At 43.9% G+C, this 16,600-nt stretch overlaps 1 protein-coding gene across 1 annotated transcript in view; it reads left to right on the forward strand.

Moving 5' to 3' along the window:
* The first annotated feature begins 560 nt into the window (after window positions 1–560).
* TBC1D4 (TBC1 domain family member 4) overlaps window positions 561–16,600 on the forward strand; it is a 111,182-nt gene continuing 95,142 nt past the window's right edge. The window contains exon 1 of the mRNA XM_065631485.1: window positions 561–1,232. Within this exon, the coding sequence (XP_065487557.1) occupies window positions 738–1,232 (495 nt within the window). The 5' untranslated portion in view covers window positions 561–737. The remainder of the gene's footprint in view (window positions 1,233–16,600) is intronic.

Below are 16,600 nucleotides of genomic sequence, written 5' to 3' on the forward strand. Positions count from 1 at the left end.
TTAAAAGCTCTAGCAGGAAAAAGAAACCTAGAAAAAACTATTTTAAAATCAGTCTTAATTAAACTCTGACTCGGCAGGGAGACACCGGTGTGACACAGCCGCGGCAGCACCTCAGCGCCTTTGCGACAAGGCTCGTTTTCCCTGCGTGGGGGAGCGGAGCCCCGGGCGGGGGATGCCCCGGGGAGGCTTCTCGCCAAAAGCAAAACCAACTCGGAAAAGCCTTGGGAGCTTTTGCAAACCGGGCGGGGGACGGCCCCCTATCTCCTTCCCTCCACCGCTCGGTGACCTTCCTCCCCTTGCGGACCTCGTCCTCCTCCTCCTCCCTCCGCGGCCCGTCGCGTTGCGGGGCCGCAGGGAGAGCCCAGAAACAGCGGGACCGGCAGCGCCCGGGGGCGCGGAGGCCACGTTGTATTTTTGTTTGGAGCCCAGGGCGGCGCCGTCCCGCCCCTCGGCCGCGGGTGGCCGGGCCGCGGAGCCCGCTCTGGGCGTAGCTTCTCCGCTCCTCCCCGGGGCGTTGAGGAGGAGGAGGAGAAGAAGGAGGAGGGTGACTCTGCCGTCCTTCCCTCCCCGCGGGCTGACCCCGCACGGGTAGGCAGGGAGGCGGCGCGGCTCCGCAGACGCACCCGGCGGGATGCACGCTTAGCGGCGGCCCCGGCCGAGCGCAGGCCCCGCCGGCTGCACCTGGCGCCGGGGGCAAGCGGGCGCCGAGCGCCGCGCCCTCCGCCCGGGGACCCACCATGGAGAAGCGAGGAGAGGGCGAGCCGCTCTCCCACCCCCTGGAGCCGGAGCCCGAGCCCGAGCCGCAGCCGGCGCCAGCCGGGGAGAAGCGTTTCAGGCTGTGGTATGTGGGCTCGTCGTGCCTGGACCGGCGCACCACGCTGCCCATGCTGCCCTGGCTGATGGCAGAGATCCGCCGCCGCGGGCAGCGGCAGGAGCCCGGCGGCGCCCTGGGCAGCGCGGTGCCGGCGCGGGAGGTGCTGCTGCTGCTGGGCTCCCCCTCGCTGCGCTGTGTGCCCGCCGGCCCCGCCAGCCCCGGCCCCGCCGCCGGCCCCGGCCGCCCCGCCAGCCCCGCGCCCGCCGTCTTCATCTTCGAGCACAAGGCGCAGCACATCGCCCGCTTCATCCACAACAGCCACGACCTTACCTACTTCGCCTACCTGATCAAGGCGCAGCCCGACAACCCCGACTCCCCCATGGCCTGCCACGTCTTCCGGGCCACCGACCCCAACCAGGCGAGTGGCGGCGGGGGCAGAGGGAGGGGGCGCTGCCCGAGGTTTCCCCCGCGCTTTGCTTCCTTCCCCCCTCGCCGGAACGGGACCCCGCAATGGCAGAGGGGGGTCGGTGTGTTGGGACGGGGCAGGGCAGCGCTTGCGAGGCGCTGCGAGACCGTAACGCCCGCAACACACCCACCCGTGGCGAGGCACGGGGGAGCGTCCCCGGGGCCGGCCGTGCCCGCTGCGCTCTCCCCGGGGCAGCCGTCCCGGGGCTGCACCTGCGGCGCGCCGAGCTGCTCGGGCGGCTGCAGCGCCCCCGGGGGCCGCAGAGAGCGGGGTGGGGGGCGCGGTCCCGCGCGGCCGTGGGGTGCTGTGCCACCCCCTGCCCCGAGCGCACGGTGCGTCCGCCTGCCGGCCTGCGGGTACCAGCCTCTGCGAAGGATGAGCTGGGAGATGGGGCCCCTTTCTTTCTCTTCGGTCTCCCTTCCGTAGGGAGGGCCTGGCATCGTGCAGCGGCTCAGCGGCGAGCGCGCAATTTGCTCTGTGAGCAAAACGCAGGATTTGTGCTAGACCGTCCTTACGGTGGTGTAAGTGTTGGGAAGAAATTGAGTAGCGAGGGCAGTGTTTTCATGCGGAAACCATCATTTGTGACCAGTGGGCCCTTGTTTTGCTCGTGGGTCATGCTAAGGACACCTGGCCGTGCTCAGGCACACTCGGTACTGCTGCAAACAACCAAGGTTTGGGTGGAGACATTGTTGATAAAGTGCCAACTGGAAAAAAAAAAAAAGACCTAACAGTAGGACTGTATTTTCCTGACTCTCTAACAGGCTTTGGCTTGTGTATCAAATGTGCAGCACAATTCTTTCTCCTCCCTGTTTTAGAGTATGTGAGCGACGGCGGTTTGATGAGTAGGTTTGATTGCTGATTTCGCGTGGTGACAGCAATAAAAAGGCCTTTCGGTAGCAGTCCTTTGGCTCAGTATGTTAAGACACATTCCCCTCAGTTCACAGACGTATATGGAGGAAAAATGCGTGCAATTAGAAGTGCTGAATTTTACTGAAACCAGTTAGTTGACTTACTAGATCTACTGAACAGTTGCTTTGGTTTCTTTTTTTTTTTTTAAAAAAAAAAGTGAACAGGGTAAGAAATATTAAGAAAATGACTGAAAAGTTCTCAGTATATTAATTTTTATTTGAGCCAACATACTGCCAGAGATTATGACATGCGAGGGATTTAGATTGCATACATAGCTGTGGCTTGAGCCATCATCAAAGATAGGACAGGCAGTATCCCAAGTGGAGGTAACTACATTTAAGTTGCTGGCAACCGCTGCCACCCTTGCGCTTTGCCAGGAGAGAGCACGCAGGAAGAGCGTGAAACGGAGAGGATCGTGCCTGGCAAGGGAGGAGCCCGAATGTGCTTTTAGGAGTCTGACTGTATGGGCTGTAGGCATCCTAGGTTCCTGCTGTTGGTGGAAGATGTTGAATCAAATTGATTTATGGGGTAGGTCTGCCTCGGTACCATGAGTTTGTAAGACAACCTCATGCTGCGAGATAGCGGATCCTTATTACTCTTCTGAACATGCAAAATACTATGTACGTTTCTATTTGGGAGACTATTTCTGACTAAACTTTTTGTCCATATGTCTTCCCGTCTTTCCTCGTGGAGGAAAATGTGCTTATGTGCATGGAATTAAATCAAATTGATGCTATAGGTAAAATCTTCCTGTTGAAGGAAGTTATTAGTGAGAACAAGTTCCCTTTGATAAGCTCTGATCTTGCTCTGACAAGATTGTCTAAATTTTAGCTGTCAAGATTTTTTTTTTTTTAATGTTCTTATCATTAGTGAATAAGTCCCTTGCGTGAGGGTTACTCAGCACGTGATTTCCAGACCAAGAACTATAGTAGGACTAGTAGACACACAGGCAGCGATGTGATTCACAAGTATCTTACTACCAGGCAGGTTTTTTTTAAGGCATCAAAAGGAAAAGAAGGTGGAATTATTTTCCCCCCTCCCGAGTTTTGTTACCAGTCGTTGAGGCTTGGTTGGCTAAGTCTGTGCAGATCTCTAGCTCTTGATCTGTGCTTAAGGCTAGTCCCGAGCAGATGAAATCAGGCTGCAGGTTGCTAGCTCTGGAAATCTTCTTTCGAAGCTCTTAATTGTTTGTTATAAAGTAGACGCACGCTTTCAACATCTTTAAGTACGTGCTTCTGTTTCATATCGGTTATGTGAGCTTCGTGGTGCGCATTAGCTTAGAAAGTATTTTGCACGGCTGTTATTTTAAGGCGACCTCATTTTCCATCTTGGGCCTTACTCGCTTCCAGCCGACGTAAGTTGGCACCGCTCCTGAGAGGGGTGATCTTGTCCTCTTCAAACCTCGACCTCTCGTTCCTTCCTCTCGGCTTCGTCCTCGTGGCAGCACAACTGTTTGTGCAGCCGCACGGCGAACAGGACCAGGGAGTTGACGGGCGTTAAACTTGGCTTTTCCCCCACCATCGCTGGGTTAGTTCCAAACCGCTTCCCTCGTTTGCTTTACTACACGACCCTAATGCCGTTTACAGCAAGAGGAACAAAATGGCAATGAGTGACCAAAAAGAAGGGGGGGGATTGCCTTTTCAGCAGCTATGCTGACTTCAGGCTAGCTGGAGATAACCATAAAGCCAGGGGTAGTACCAAAGTCTGGGTAGTTTTAAGTTCAGCAGTCGCTCTGGAACGAAGGAACGGTGCAGGAGATGTCGCGTGGTCTTTGAGTTAGAAGGCAGCTAGCCGTAATTTTTAACAGTAGATGTAAATTATGGAAGTGAGAGAATAACGATTGACTTCCAAGAGATTAATGCTGGCACAGTAATTCATAAAACAATGTAGTTGACAATGAAAATTTTGGCTTCGAGCCCATCGTTTTGTCCACCAGTGGTGGTGTGCAGGGTCTAGGCTGCACGTGTGTTCCCTGTGACCACGAAAGGGACTGCTGTTCGCAGGAAAAAAGCAATACTTTTTGCTATTCCCTGCAAATTTCTTTAGCAGACAACCAATAAAAAGCCAATACGATATGTGCTCTGATAACATCAAGCGGGAAGATAACATTTTTTTAATGTTACTTGCTGTGACTGAAAGAAAATGAGAGAGAGTGAGGTGGTCTGAAATAATCTTTACATTTTATTTGAAAGCCAGCAAATTGTAGGGAAAGCTGAAAAGTAGGAGCCAGTGGGTCGACTCCTGTTCTGGAGCAGTACTTTGGCAGTGTCGAACCCACAGCTCAGCTGTAGGTGTGGGGGTGGATGCTAAAATGCTTTTATTGGCCGGGGTGGGGGGGAGTCTCTTTCTTTTGCCCTTTATTTACAAGGGGAGAGAAAAATTCTGGAGCTGTTGGACTGGTGAGTATGGGAGCAGAAGTTTTTTACTTTTTTCCTCAGAATTATTCGTGTCTTTGCCACTCCTCATAACTTCTCAAAGCAGCAGCCAGCTGAAGTGGATGAGGGTAGTTGTCTGGTTTAGTGCTGGCTAGTAGCTTCTGAATAGCAGCCAGAGATTTGTTAGTTTTGTATTGCCGTCACTTGAGAATTGTCTAGGATGCATGGAGTCAGCCTGTAGACATCAAATGACAGCATTGTCTCATTTTATATTTGGCAGATTTTCTTCACAACCCCAGGAAGAGATTTTTTTTTTTTTTTCTTAAACCAAAAGTTAGCGTTTATAAATATATCAGGCATGCCCTTCTCCCAGCCACCAAGAAAAGCCCTTTTGGTTAGTGTTTTCAGTCTCAACTTCAATAGATTTTTACCATGAAATACTGATTTTATTCTGTAAACCAGATTTTAATTGTGTGAAATGAATCAATGCTGTTTGACAACTGCCTTGAGTTCACTGTTCTCTAGGGGAGAAGCTTATGGTCTGATCTCTTTCTGCACTTTTTTTTTTAATTACTATGCTGATCTAGATTGTGCATTTTCTTCTTGAAACGTGAATAAGCCTGGGGTTTTTTATTTTTTTTTAACTTAGACTGGCATCCTGTATCTGGTTATACTATAATTGATTCTTGTTAGTGAAGATAGTTGTCTCCTCCACTTAAGCAAGAACTTACTTGGATGCATTTCATGTTTCTTGTAGAAACCTCATAAGCAATGATCCAAATATATCGTTATGGGGTTTCAAAACTAATCCAAGCTGGCTGTGAAAAAAATAATGTTGTCATGCACAGACCTCGGTAGGATTGAGCTTTTTGTGTAAAATCTGTAGCTGTGATATTCTGCTGTAACCATGTCTTAGGGGGACTAGGCTGTCTCAAGGCAAAGCAGAAATAATGGAGCATTTTGCTGACAAAGTAAAGCTGTGATAAGAACTGGAGAGGTAGATGGTGAGAGAGAAGAGCCAGAGGCAGCCTGCCTGTAACCCAGATCCTTGCTTTGTCATGTTTGTCTATTCCAAGTGCGTTAATAGTCTGTAGAAAATGTATTTCAGTAAAGCAAGGCTGTAAGACAGTTTATTCTGAAAAACAAGGCATCAATACAAACTCTTTCATTTTAGCTGTTCAAAGAAGGCTTTTATGCTGTAATAATATCGAGTTCTGTGAAGCTTCTTACTGAAGAATGGAAGTTAGAAACATTTGAAAAAGAGAGTTGGTAGTTCGTGACCTTTACATTCATATTTCTTTTGTGCTTTGATTTTTATGTGACAGGAGCACGGTCTGAATGGTAGCAAATTCTTGGAATATTAAGTACATAGGTACAGCCTCGTTGCACTTCATAGTAAAACGTTGCACAGATTGACTCATCTGATAAGCTCTGTTTTGAATAGGTATAACAGGCTGGATAAAAAAAGATGGGCTCTGGGTTTTGAAGGATTCTGCAAGAAATGAGAGAGATGCAGAGTTTTGTTCCTAAATCGACTCAAGTGCACTTTGATTGCAGAGGACAGAGGTAACACTTTTCTATGAGAAAGATAGCTCGTCCCAGTTTTATGAAGAAAACAAGTCATAGAGAGACAAAAAAAAATTTCTCCAACTTTGTGTGGGTCAGAATTTCATTCATGAGGTGACAAACTGAAAAGAAATGACTCAATACAAAGCATGGATGCTAAAAGCTTGCAATGAGTGCAGAATTGTTTGGTGAGCAGCCTCATTGTCCCCAGCCCACATGGGCTACACAGCCTTGGATGAAAACTCTTGCGCTCCTTTATTTTTATTTTTATTTTTATTTTTTTTTTAACAGTGTCTGGCTTAAGACTTGAGAAGTGGAACTGAAAGTTGGGAGCGTAAGGTTTCATTTTTGTTTTCCTTAATGATAGATTTCGCACTTTTTTTTTCTGAAAAGGAGAGTGCTCCTCACTTTAGGCTTGTTGAACTCTTTTTGAGTTCCAGTTTTGAACATCTTCTCCATGATAATTCTCTGCCACATCACAAACAGAAGAAATAATAAAACCGTTTAAACTGTTAACCTGTTTCTGAATGCTGATAGGTAGCCTTTTTATCCTTCATTAATGTTTAAGAGAGGAAAGAGAGAATTGTTTTAAATACTATCGTGTCTGCTTTGTTTGTAGAAAGAATTAATTCCTTTTTCCTTTTGCAGTTCCTGAAAACCACCCCGTTATTTGGAAAGTAGAAGCAATCCTATGGAGGATTGTATTTTCAGAAAGGCAAAATAAAATATAGAATGATAAAGATATAAAATGATGTAAGCTCACTGAGAGTGGCTGTAAGTAACAGAGCGATTGGATAATAAGGCTGTTTTATTTAAAGAAAGGAACTTGGAGCATCTGTGTGTGCCAAATCAAGGCTTCTCTTCTGGTTATCTGTTTGTATGTTTTTCTGTCCTGTTTTTCAAATGTAGAGGCAGTTCCTCTTAAAAAATAATTAAAAAGAAAATTGACTTCCAAAAGGATTGACTAGTTTATGTATGTCTTGGCAACAGGGAGGGTCTGATTTTTAGGGACGGTAAAAATCTCAGACCAAAATGCTTGAAGCTGGTGCTTATGAAAGTGAATGCTAAAAAGATTCAATTTCTAGACAGTCACCTTAGAATAGTAATTTGACTCACTCCTGCCCACCTCGACTCTTTGCTAGAGTTTGGTGTAGCATTTGATGTGCACAGCTCAGCCTTCCCTGCATCTCTTCCATCCGTCTTCCCCATTTGCCTGGAACTCCCTGAGCCTCTTGAGTTTTTCTTAGGTAAAGTAGTGAATACAGTCATGAATTTTGGGTGTTGATCATGGAGATTGCTGTCTAAGCTATAGGTCATGCATTATTTTCAGCAGTGTTGGCATGGTCCCCTCTTGGTGGCAGCTGTCCTCTGCCACCTGGTTTTGTTTCCTTTGTGGTTTCATATACTATTTGAAGTTCAGGTAGAAGAAAAAAAAAAAAGAATTTATTTCCGTGTAGCTTTTATCATTTGTCCCGTATGTGAATTTTGGTATCATCTGGCTTCACATTCTGCACTGTTCTGAGATGCCTTTAGAGACCACAAGGAGATGACTGGGTAGAAAAACCAGACCTACTGGAAGTCTTGTATAGATCATTAAATAACGTGGTGTTTGAGGGCAGCTGGAGAGCAGATTTAAGGCCGCCAAGTGACTTAATTGATAAACAGGATTTGTACTTTTCTGTTCTGTATAGACTGTAATATTTGTCACCTTATGTTCTGACACAAATAGGTACATCAAGACCACGTGCAATAACGTGGGTTCCAAAATAAATTAGGGCATTAGTAATGGACGATAGCGTACGATCGTGTCATGAACAACTAAATCTGCCCTGAAGGTGTCTTCAGAGTGCAAAAAGGCAATACAGAATGTCAGAGAGGGGCAGAAAGCATGAAGTGTGGAAGTAGTTGCCCCAGGGATAGATGAAGTACGTGACCTCCCGTTTATGTGATCTGTTTTGGGTACCAGAGAACATGCATCAGTTTTGGATATGCATGTTTTCATCCACAAACATGGTGTTGGTTGGTTGGTTGGTTTGTTTTTCCTCGCCCCTTTCCAGGTGTATTAACTAGGTGAGGTGGGCAAACAAACAAATTTGGTGGTCCTGTAGATGTGGCGGTTGAGTCTTTTTGGCATCGGTCAGAGGTAAGCCTGTTTGTGCCGTAGGGGATTAGTCCTAGTAGAATATTTAGGACTGCAGGGAAAAGGACATGAAAAACCAAACAAGCAAACAAAACCGCATGCATTCACCCCAAAGGGCTCGTTTTAGCCCATATTAGAGTCTCAACTTTTATGTCTTTGTAAGAGTTAACTATATGTCTTGAAAAATCCAATTACTCTTCATTCTGAACACAGTTAATTACTCAGTCCTCTCCTGGAGGGTATGGTGCTGCTGGGATTTCTGCCGCTCCCCAAGGAGACCCTCTCTGGGCAAAAAAGGGAAACCCATGGCAGCAGTGGGGCCTCTAGGTATCATTTTACCATCCTGGGGTGAAACTTTGTGTGTTGGCTTCAGCTGCAGCGCTTGCTTAAACATGGCTTTTCTGTCCTTCTACGTAGTTTTAGTTATTGGCGTCAACAGAAAAAAAACCTACAATGTGTTCTTCAAAGGCTGTTGTACCATGAAGACCGTTCAGACGAGGTAGATGGCAAATAGTAAGTACGTGTATAACTTGTCTTAAATTTTATTTTTCAGTTCAGAGCCTCTGAAAGTTGTCACACACTAATAAGAAGTTATCTAGATGTATTACAATTCCCTTTGGTTTGGATTGTTTGTAAGACAGACAAAATATTTCGGTTGAACCACTGCAAAAAAAGAAAAATTATTTTTATTTTGATTTTTTAAAAAATGGCTCTGCTTAGTGCTTTGGAGGAATTGTATCTACTAAATCACGTTTCCTGACTTTACAAGTTACTTGTAATAGTGAGTTGTCTTCATTTCCACTCAAATCTGGTTGCTTTCTCATGGAATCCCTAATTTCCTTGTTTATTGTTTTTTCTCTTCAAAATTAGGTAGGCTTTTACAAATGATCTTTTCTGGAAATTTAGAAGGGCAGTATGGTAAGATTTTTCTTGTTCTGCGTCTTCAGAACTGCTGAAGATAGGAAGGATTCTACAGTATTGGGCACGTGACACTTTTCCGAAGGATTAAATAAATTTAAAATGCAAACATGAGAGACTTCCTTGTTCAAAGCCTGTGTGAAAGACTTGCAGAAGATATTGGATAAGATAAACCCAACACCGTGGAAGTGTGGCTTTTTCCCAGCTTCACCATCCCTGGCTCTGTGGTTTTCCCCCTCCCACTACAGCTGACTTTTAAAGTTTATTTCAGTTGTGAAGTTCATTTTTGCACGTTGATAAACCTTAAAAAGCAGCTTTCTCTGTTAAAATGACTGGGCTTGTGTTTTATTTCAATTCATTTCTCCTCTTGGCAAGGATGTGTAGATCTGTACAGTGCTGTTTAGAGATCCTTGATGCAATGAAAAACATGTTGTGGGAAATCAGAATATTATCCTCTGGGGCATAGCAATGACTGCCTTCCAGACTGTTCACAATTTCGCTTTTCCTAGCAAGATGAATAAATATTTGTTTTTTAGGATGCTGATGTTAAATATATTTCATGTACTCTGTGATGCCAAGATGGGTTTCCTGTTATGTTCATTTAAAAAAAAAAAAAAGCAATGTCACAGGAACTTTGGGAGCAGTCAGTGCTCTGTGGGTTCTTGAGTATTTCTGAACTAGAGTAAATATTCAGTAACAGAGCAATGAAAGACTATCACATGCAAAGCTAACTCATTGAAACATATTTTTATATGCCTTCTCATAGTTTGTCCTTGCTTTGGCTTGATTATTCCTAACAACTCGAGTTACGGTAGGATTTCTAAATAAAAATAGAAGTAGGGTAGTACATATCTAACAGAGCCGTCTTTGCCAGAGAGGAACCAGTTCCTTTCTTTAGGACCGCTCGGCTGGAAGGGTAGAAGGAAAGCAGCACATGAACTCCAGCTAAACCCTGCGCTGAAAGCTGGTGTATGACCTTCAGGTTGATGTCCACAGGTGGATTGCAGTACATGTACAAAGCTCTGCAATTCCTGCTTGTCCCAGATTTGTCATCGCCTGCAAAATTATGACTCCGGTAGTCTAAGGTGGGGGGAAAAAAAAAATCATTTCTGCTAGTGTGCAGATTAGAAGGAGAAGGGATTGAGAGTACGACCTGCCACCATGCTTGGCAATGGAGATAAATACCAGACTGCCCTCGGTGTCATGATACTTCTGTGGCAATCTAAGCAGTTTAGGATACAAATTGCAAAACAGTTTCCTGTAACTATACTTAAAAACCCCAAAACAACCAAAAAAACCCCTTGCCAAACAACAACAAACAAAAACAAACCAAAACCCATAATTTAATATGCTTAAATTGTTGCTTATACGTGCAAATCCCATAGCATCTGACAGGAGAGCTTTCTGTGGAAAATACTGCTTTTCCTGGAACATTTGGTGTAAGCTTGTGTACAAGACTTTTTTTTAGAGGAAGATTTTAAATAAGTATCCATTTTGTAGAAAAAACTTCTGGCCTGACTTTGTGGTCATATTCAATGAGAGTCCACTAATTTTCTGTGCAGCAGGACTGCAAGCTTGTCCAGTACAAAACAGTTTGCAAAAGAGGATCCACTTTTTTTCTTTTTGTAAACCAGCTACATTATAAATAGAGGCAAGATGTTGGCTACTCTTCAGCAGCACTTTTTTGGGCAAACCTTGCCAAAAGAGAAAATAAAGTGGGCCTTTCAGTAGGAGAAGCACATCACGCTTTTATCTGAATTATTTATGAGGAAACACACCCAGATTATGCACGGCATATGTGTGCATGTATTCAGATTTAGCCCTGAGGAAATTTGCTGACCTAAACAGGGGAGCAGAGTGGGAGCAAGGCAATATGATTAGAGCCAGCTCAGAAGGAGTGGGTTTACATCCTGGCACTGTGCCTCGGATTCCCAGTCTGCTTAGTGCTAGAACTAAAAATAATATCTGCAGTTTAGTAGGGTGGCATGAAGTTTACAAAATAAATAAGTTTCTTCCATAGTGGTCTTCTGTCTGCAAAAGCACCACAGAAGAAGGCAATGTAAACAAAAAATATATATAAATGGAGCACACCAGTTATCTGTATGAATGCTTTTTGGTTTTGTCATTTTTTATTTTTTTTTAAAAAATTTTTTTTTTCTTTGCTTAGTGTGCAGTTTGCCCTTAAAATATACAGCATCACAGTTGGGAGTGTGAGAAATGTGGAGACTAGCCCAGACTGCTAGATTAATGAGCTTGATGTTTCTTTATGTAACCAAGCATTTTGTTTCTGTATGTTCACCCGCCGTTCTGCACTTCGTCTCTTTCCCTTAAGATCATACACTTGCTAGTCGTTGTGTGGGAATGTGAAAGGGAACTTTCTTTGTGTTTAGTGAAAATTATAGGTTAAAACTTCAGCAATCCTTTTTAACAATACCATTGTTAGTAAGCTGAACAGAAGCTTAGCCGGTTTATATCTTTCCTGAGCCTAAATTTTTCAGATTTGACAGGCTATTTGATACGCTTCTGCTCAGAATTTTCACGTGACCACCATAAAAAAGTCAGATTTTTAGAAGATGATTAATACTTGATTTCTGCAGCACAAGAGTGCATGATTCAGCTGAATTCTGTTACTTCTGCTTAGTTTCAGCCTCAGGCAAGCCAGGGATGTATACGTTTAGGTTTCTGTGTTTTATCTATCAGGTAATGCATCATGTTATCATATAAACTGGAATATCATAACTTTCCTATTATGCTAAACTTGCAGTTTCATTCTGATGCTTTTCTTCAACGTGGCAATGCTAATTCATTGTTATCCAATATTACAGGCTCAGTTGGCAATTTTTTAGCTGTCTGGTCGTGCTGTTATGCTCTGCAATTGTACTATTACATTCTATACACATAATATACCACCACCTGAAAAACTCCTGCTGAGTTCCACTGGTTTTGACACTCCTTTTGCAGATTTTAAAATTCTTGCTGTAGCTCTGTGGGAGACTCGGAATGCTCTGCGGAGTCCCATGTATTGTTGCCATCCTGTAGAAACACAGCACCCAGCTCGTGTGTGCCTACACAGCCACGTACATAATTGTTAACACCTAATAAGATAAAAACACACTGGTAAAATTCTCAACTCTGCTATATATTTTATTATTTTATATAATGATTCGAAGCATGCTTGCATCTGTATCATGCTTTTGTGGGTGGGATTACTGATTTCAGGTAATACCAGGTACGGTGTAAGGTTTAAACTTAGACATTGAGTACCTGGAAAGAGTGAAGAGGAGGTGATGAAGCTGGTGAGGGGCCTGGAGCACAAGTGTGATGAGGAGCAGCTGAGGGAGCTGGGGCTGTTTGGCCTGGAGAAAAGGAGGCTGAGGGGAGACCTGATCGCTGTCTGCAACCACCTGAAAGGAGGTTGTAGCATGGAGGGTGTGGGTCTCTTCTCCCAAGTAGCAAGTGATGGGACAAGAGGAAATGGCCTCAAGTTGTGCCAGGGGAGGTTTAGATTGGATATTAGGAAAAAATTCTTCACGGGAAGGGTTGTGAGGCATTGGAACAGGCTGCCCAGGGAAACGGTGGAGTCACCATCCCTGGAGGTGTTTGAAAGGCATTTAGATGATGTTCTTAGGGACATGGTTTAGTGACAGTGTGGGGTTAATGGTTGGACTCGATGATCCCGAGGGTCTTTTCCAGCCAAAATGATTCTATGATTTGATGATCACCTGAGTTTCTTTTCAGAAAGTTCAAGCTTTATTTCTGTGTGATACTCTTCTGTCCATCAGTTATAAAGTACTTAAGTCTGTTACCTGTGTGACATACAGAAAATACTTCCTTTCAGCCCCGTACTGGGCCGGTTTGCTGGGAACGTTCATGGTGTCCTGTTACAGAGGTCAGTTAGTTGGCTTGAGCGCTCTGCACCACGTGGGCTCCCCAGCCACGTTACAGGGAGCGGCATCCATAAATTGTAATGGATCACTGCTTCTGGGAGGCCTGTTGTTACGCACCCACATGAACCCTGCATGAAACTATGCAGGGTCCGCTTCGTGCTTTCATCCCGGGCTTAATCGCTTTGGGTTGGTTTCAGGGGACTATTCAGTCAACAACTGAAGGCTCTGTCCAGAGAGGCCTGCTCTTAAATAGGAACCAGCTTACGCAAGTCTGCCTGCCCAGATTGCACAGTGTGTTCCTATAGGATCACCAGCTGCTGGAAGGTCGTAACTGCTTTACTGGTCTGTGGCACACGTTGGTTTTTATACTGCTTGAAGTATCATCCTTCCATCAAATATAGCAGTCTCTTGGTATTACTACGTCATAAAAATAATAGTCTTAAAGTTTTCCGTTTCTACTAGTACTGTTCCTATTAAAATGTCAAAATATCTTTCAGCTCAGTTGAATAAGCAGGTGGATAAGGATGTGGCAGGTTTCTAATTCAGTTTCAGTACGTGGCGCTACTGTCATTTGGAGCCCTACAGAGACATAAGAAAACATAACAATTTTTGTTGGCACGTAGATTTGCTGGCCTTGTTGTACACGCTGGGAGCGTTCATCCAGAGGAACACATTTCTTCAAGGATGTTTTCTCCAGTTGATGCCTGTGAGTGACCATGATGAAGTCAGGGTTAGAATGGGGAATCTGGTACGGAAGTCAGAGCTGCCCACAGAACAGTAAAGAACACAGAAAACTGCGAGATCCCTTACTGCTTGTCAACAGGTGCATTAGTTTTCAAATTTGCAGGCTTTTCCAATCTTTTTACCATATGTGTATACAGGCCTACTGCTTATTATTTTCTCATGTCATGTCTCTTGCCCTTCTGTTTTTCTCAGCTCCTTGGAATTTTCCCAATCCAGGATTATAATCTAGTTTTTGCAGGAGTTTTGTGTACTGCATGCAGTACTGTTGACCAAGAAAAGTCATGATTCTGACTATAGGAAAAAAAAATAATAATCCCTTTCCCCTTATTGTTTCCCACAAGCCTTCTGGCCCCAAATTAAAACTTGAAAGAAAAAAAGCCATTCATTCTTTCGATTGCATGTTGCCAGGAGTTCAGCTTTTCAGAGGTAGCTATCAGAATTATAAAAAATTTAACTTTATTCCTTTTCATATTGCTAGTTTCAGGTTTCATGTTATAGAAATATCACCAAGACTAGCTCCTATGTTTTGGGCTTTTTTTGCCATTAACCTTTTTCTTTTTTTTTCTTTTTTTTCTTTTTTTTCCTTCTTTTTTTTTTTTTAATGTCTGTTCTGGTACAGCTCTTCATTGGATAAAAACTTGAAGAGAAAATTTTATGTAAAAATAAGCATGCATGACAATTGCTTCAGTTTTAATAGAGCTTTTCTATTGTTTTCACTTGCTCAAAGTTCCTTTGCATTACAAGTTTGCTTTCACCTTCACGTCCTTTATTTTAAAACACGTGGCTTAGCACATGTTTATTTTTAAGTCAAGACTGCGTGTGGCCAATGAGAAGTGAAAGTTAGCTTCCTTGGTGATCAAAGTGATCGTGTCATGTTTCAGAAAGAAGATATGAGTAATTAAACAAAACCCCAAACAAACAAAAAACCTCGCCTCGGTTATGGAGGGAAATGATGCTGTGCTGTATGGGTAAAGGCTGTAATATTAGCAAAGTAGCTCCTGGAGCGTGACATGAACAGCTGAGTCACTTAGAGCCGGTACTGAGACAAATTGCTGCTGAAGGATGCTTGTTATCGCACGGCAGCTGCTACAGCTGGTAGATTGCCTGCTTAAGAGCAAAGTAAACCTGAGCCCGGTAAGGACTGCCCTGGAAAAGTACACTCCAGATAAGTGTACTTTAATCTCTGGAACACTTAATTGTTTAAGCAGCATTTTCTAGTGCCTGAAGTTTTCAGATGTGCAAACATATTCGTGACATTGGCATAATCACCGATTTCTAGTTTATTCTTCTGCACGAATCCACTAGAAATAGTAGCAGAGGACAATTTTTTTCACTATTAATGCAGTTACAGTTCATATATCAAAGTCAATATCTGTCCTTGAAAATGCCTTGGCTATAACTTCTCTGCATCTTAATGTAGTACAAGGCTGCTGTTGTAGGTCGCTGTGCTGATCTTGTATGTATCCAATGAGGTTTGGATGTCTTTAATATGAGCCTCAGAATATGCTCTCCCTGCAACTATGTAAAATTAATCCTTTCAAAAATTTATATTCAGTTTGTCGTCATTGAAGACTATCTCTGGAAGATTGTTTTGACAGATTGGTTCTTAATAATGATTTTTTTTTTAAAGCATGTTTAATTCGTTATGATAGGCGTCCTGGTAACTATCAAGGAAATATTTTCATATATAAGGTGCTGTTTGAAATTTGATTTGAAGATGATGTCTACCTTCCTTAATAGTGCCTATGCTTCCCAGCTGGCAAATGCTTTTTTCTGAGCAAGCAGGCTCAAAACTGAGCATCAAGAATAACTCGCAGGCCCCTGCCCCAGTGGACTGTGGCAAGGGGCAGAAGGTGGAGATTTTAACAAGCCCTTAGTTCTTTCACTGGGCTTAAAGAAGCTGGCAAGTTCATGGGGACTTGAACCTGTACATCATGGAATTTCAGAGTGCTGTTTCCAAGACAATATGGCAGTGTAGGTTAAAATTAAGGGGAAAAGAGGGAGCGATTCTCCTTCTCCGTCAGGGAATTGTGACATTTCCATGGGAGTGCTTGTGGTCTGCTGGAGGAAGGATTAGTGGCAGCTTGGAGGCAAGGGACGCTTCTTGTGTCTGTGATAATTGGGCTCCTGAGTAATTAACAAGTGACTCTGACAAATATATTCCTTCCACTTCTTGAATTCCTTCCACTTCCTTCCTTCCACTTCTTGAATTTCTCATACCAGGCATGGTTATTTGCCAGTTTGCTTACAGATGTGGCATTACAACTTTACAGGCTAAATAACTATCTAAATACCTTCTTGAGTGTTGTACCCTCCCATTAGTCATGTAACCTCTTGTTTCTTTTCCTTTTGGTGCAGGTTTTCCTCCTGGCTCTATTTTTTTTTATCCATCTTGGATGGTAGTTGATCAGGAGGGTTTAACATTGTGGTTACTAATTTATTTTTCTGCTTTACTGAAACTTGTGTAGTTTGAATATAGTAACATGAAGGAAACAAACAAAAAAAACCCCCTCAAACGAGTAGTAATTTATTCAAGTAAATTACTTCTAGGCCCTCACAGATGCAAGCACCACCGAGAGCCAGACCTTTGTCCTTGTCTCTTGACCAGGGAGCTCAGAGCGCTATGTTAGGGCTTCATCACCCATTTCATCCAGTGGCTTCTTTCTGTCAACTTGGATTGTTTCAGTGTCTAGCAGCAGTGTATATGACAGTATACATCAGAGCATACTTCTTGCTCCAGCCCACGGAGTATAAACAGATGGCACCAGCTCAAGAAAGAGA

This window comes from Caloenas nicobarica, chromosome 1, assembly GCF_036013445.1.
Source record: "Caloenas nicobarica isolate bCalNic1 chromosome 1, bCalNic1.hap1, whole genome shotgun sequence".
In the NCBI taxonomy this organism is placed as follows: Eukaryota; Metazoa; Chordata; class Aves; order Columbiformes; family Columbidae; genus Caloenas; species Caloenas nicobarica.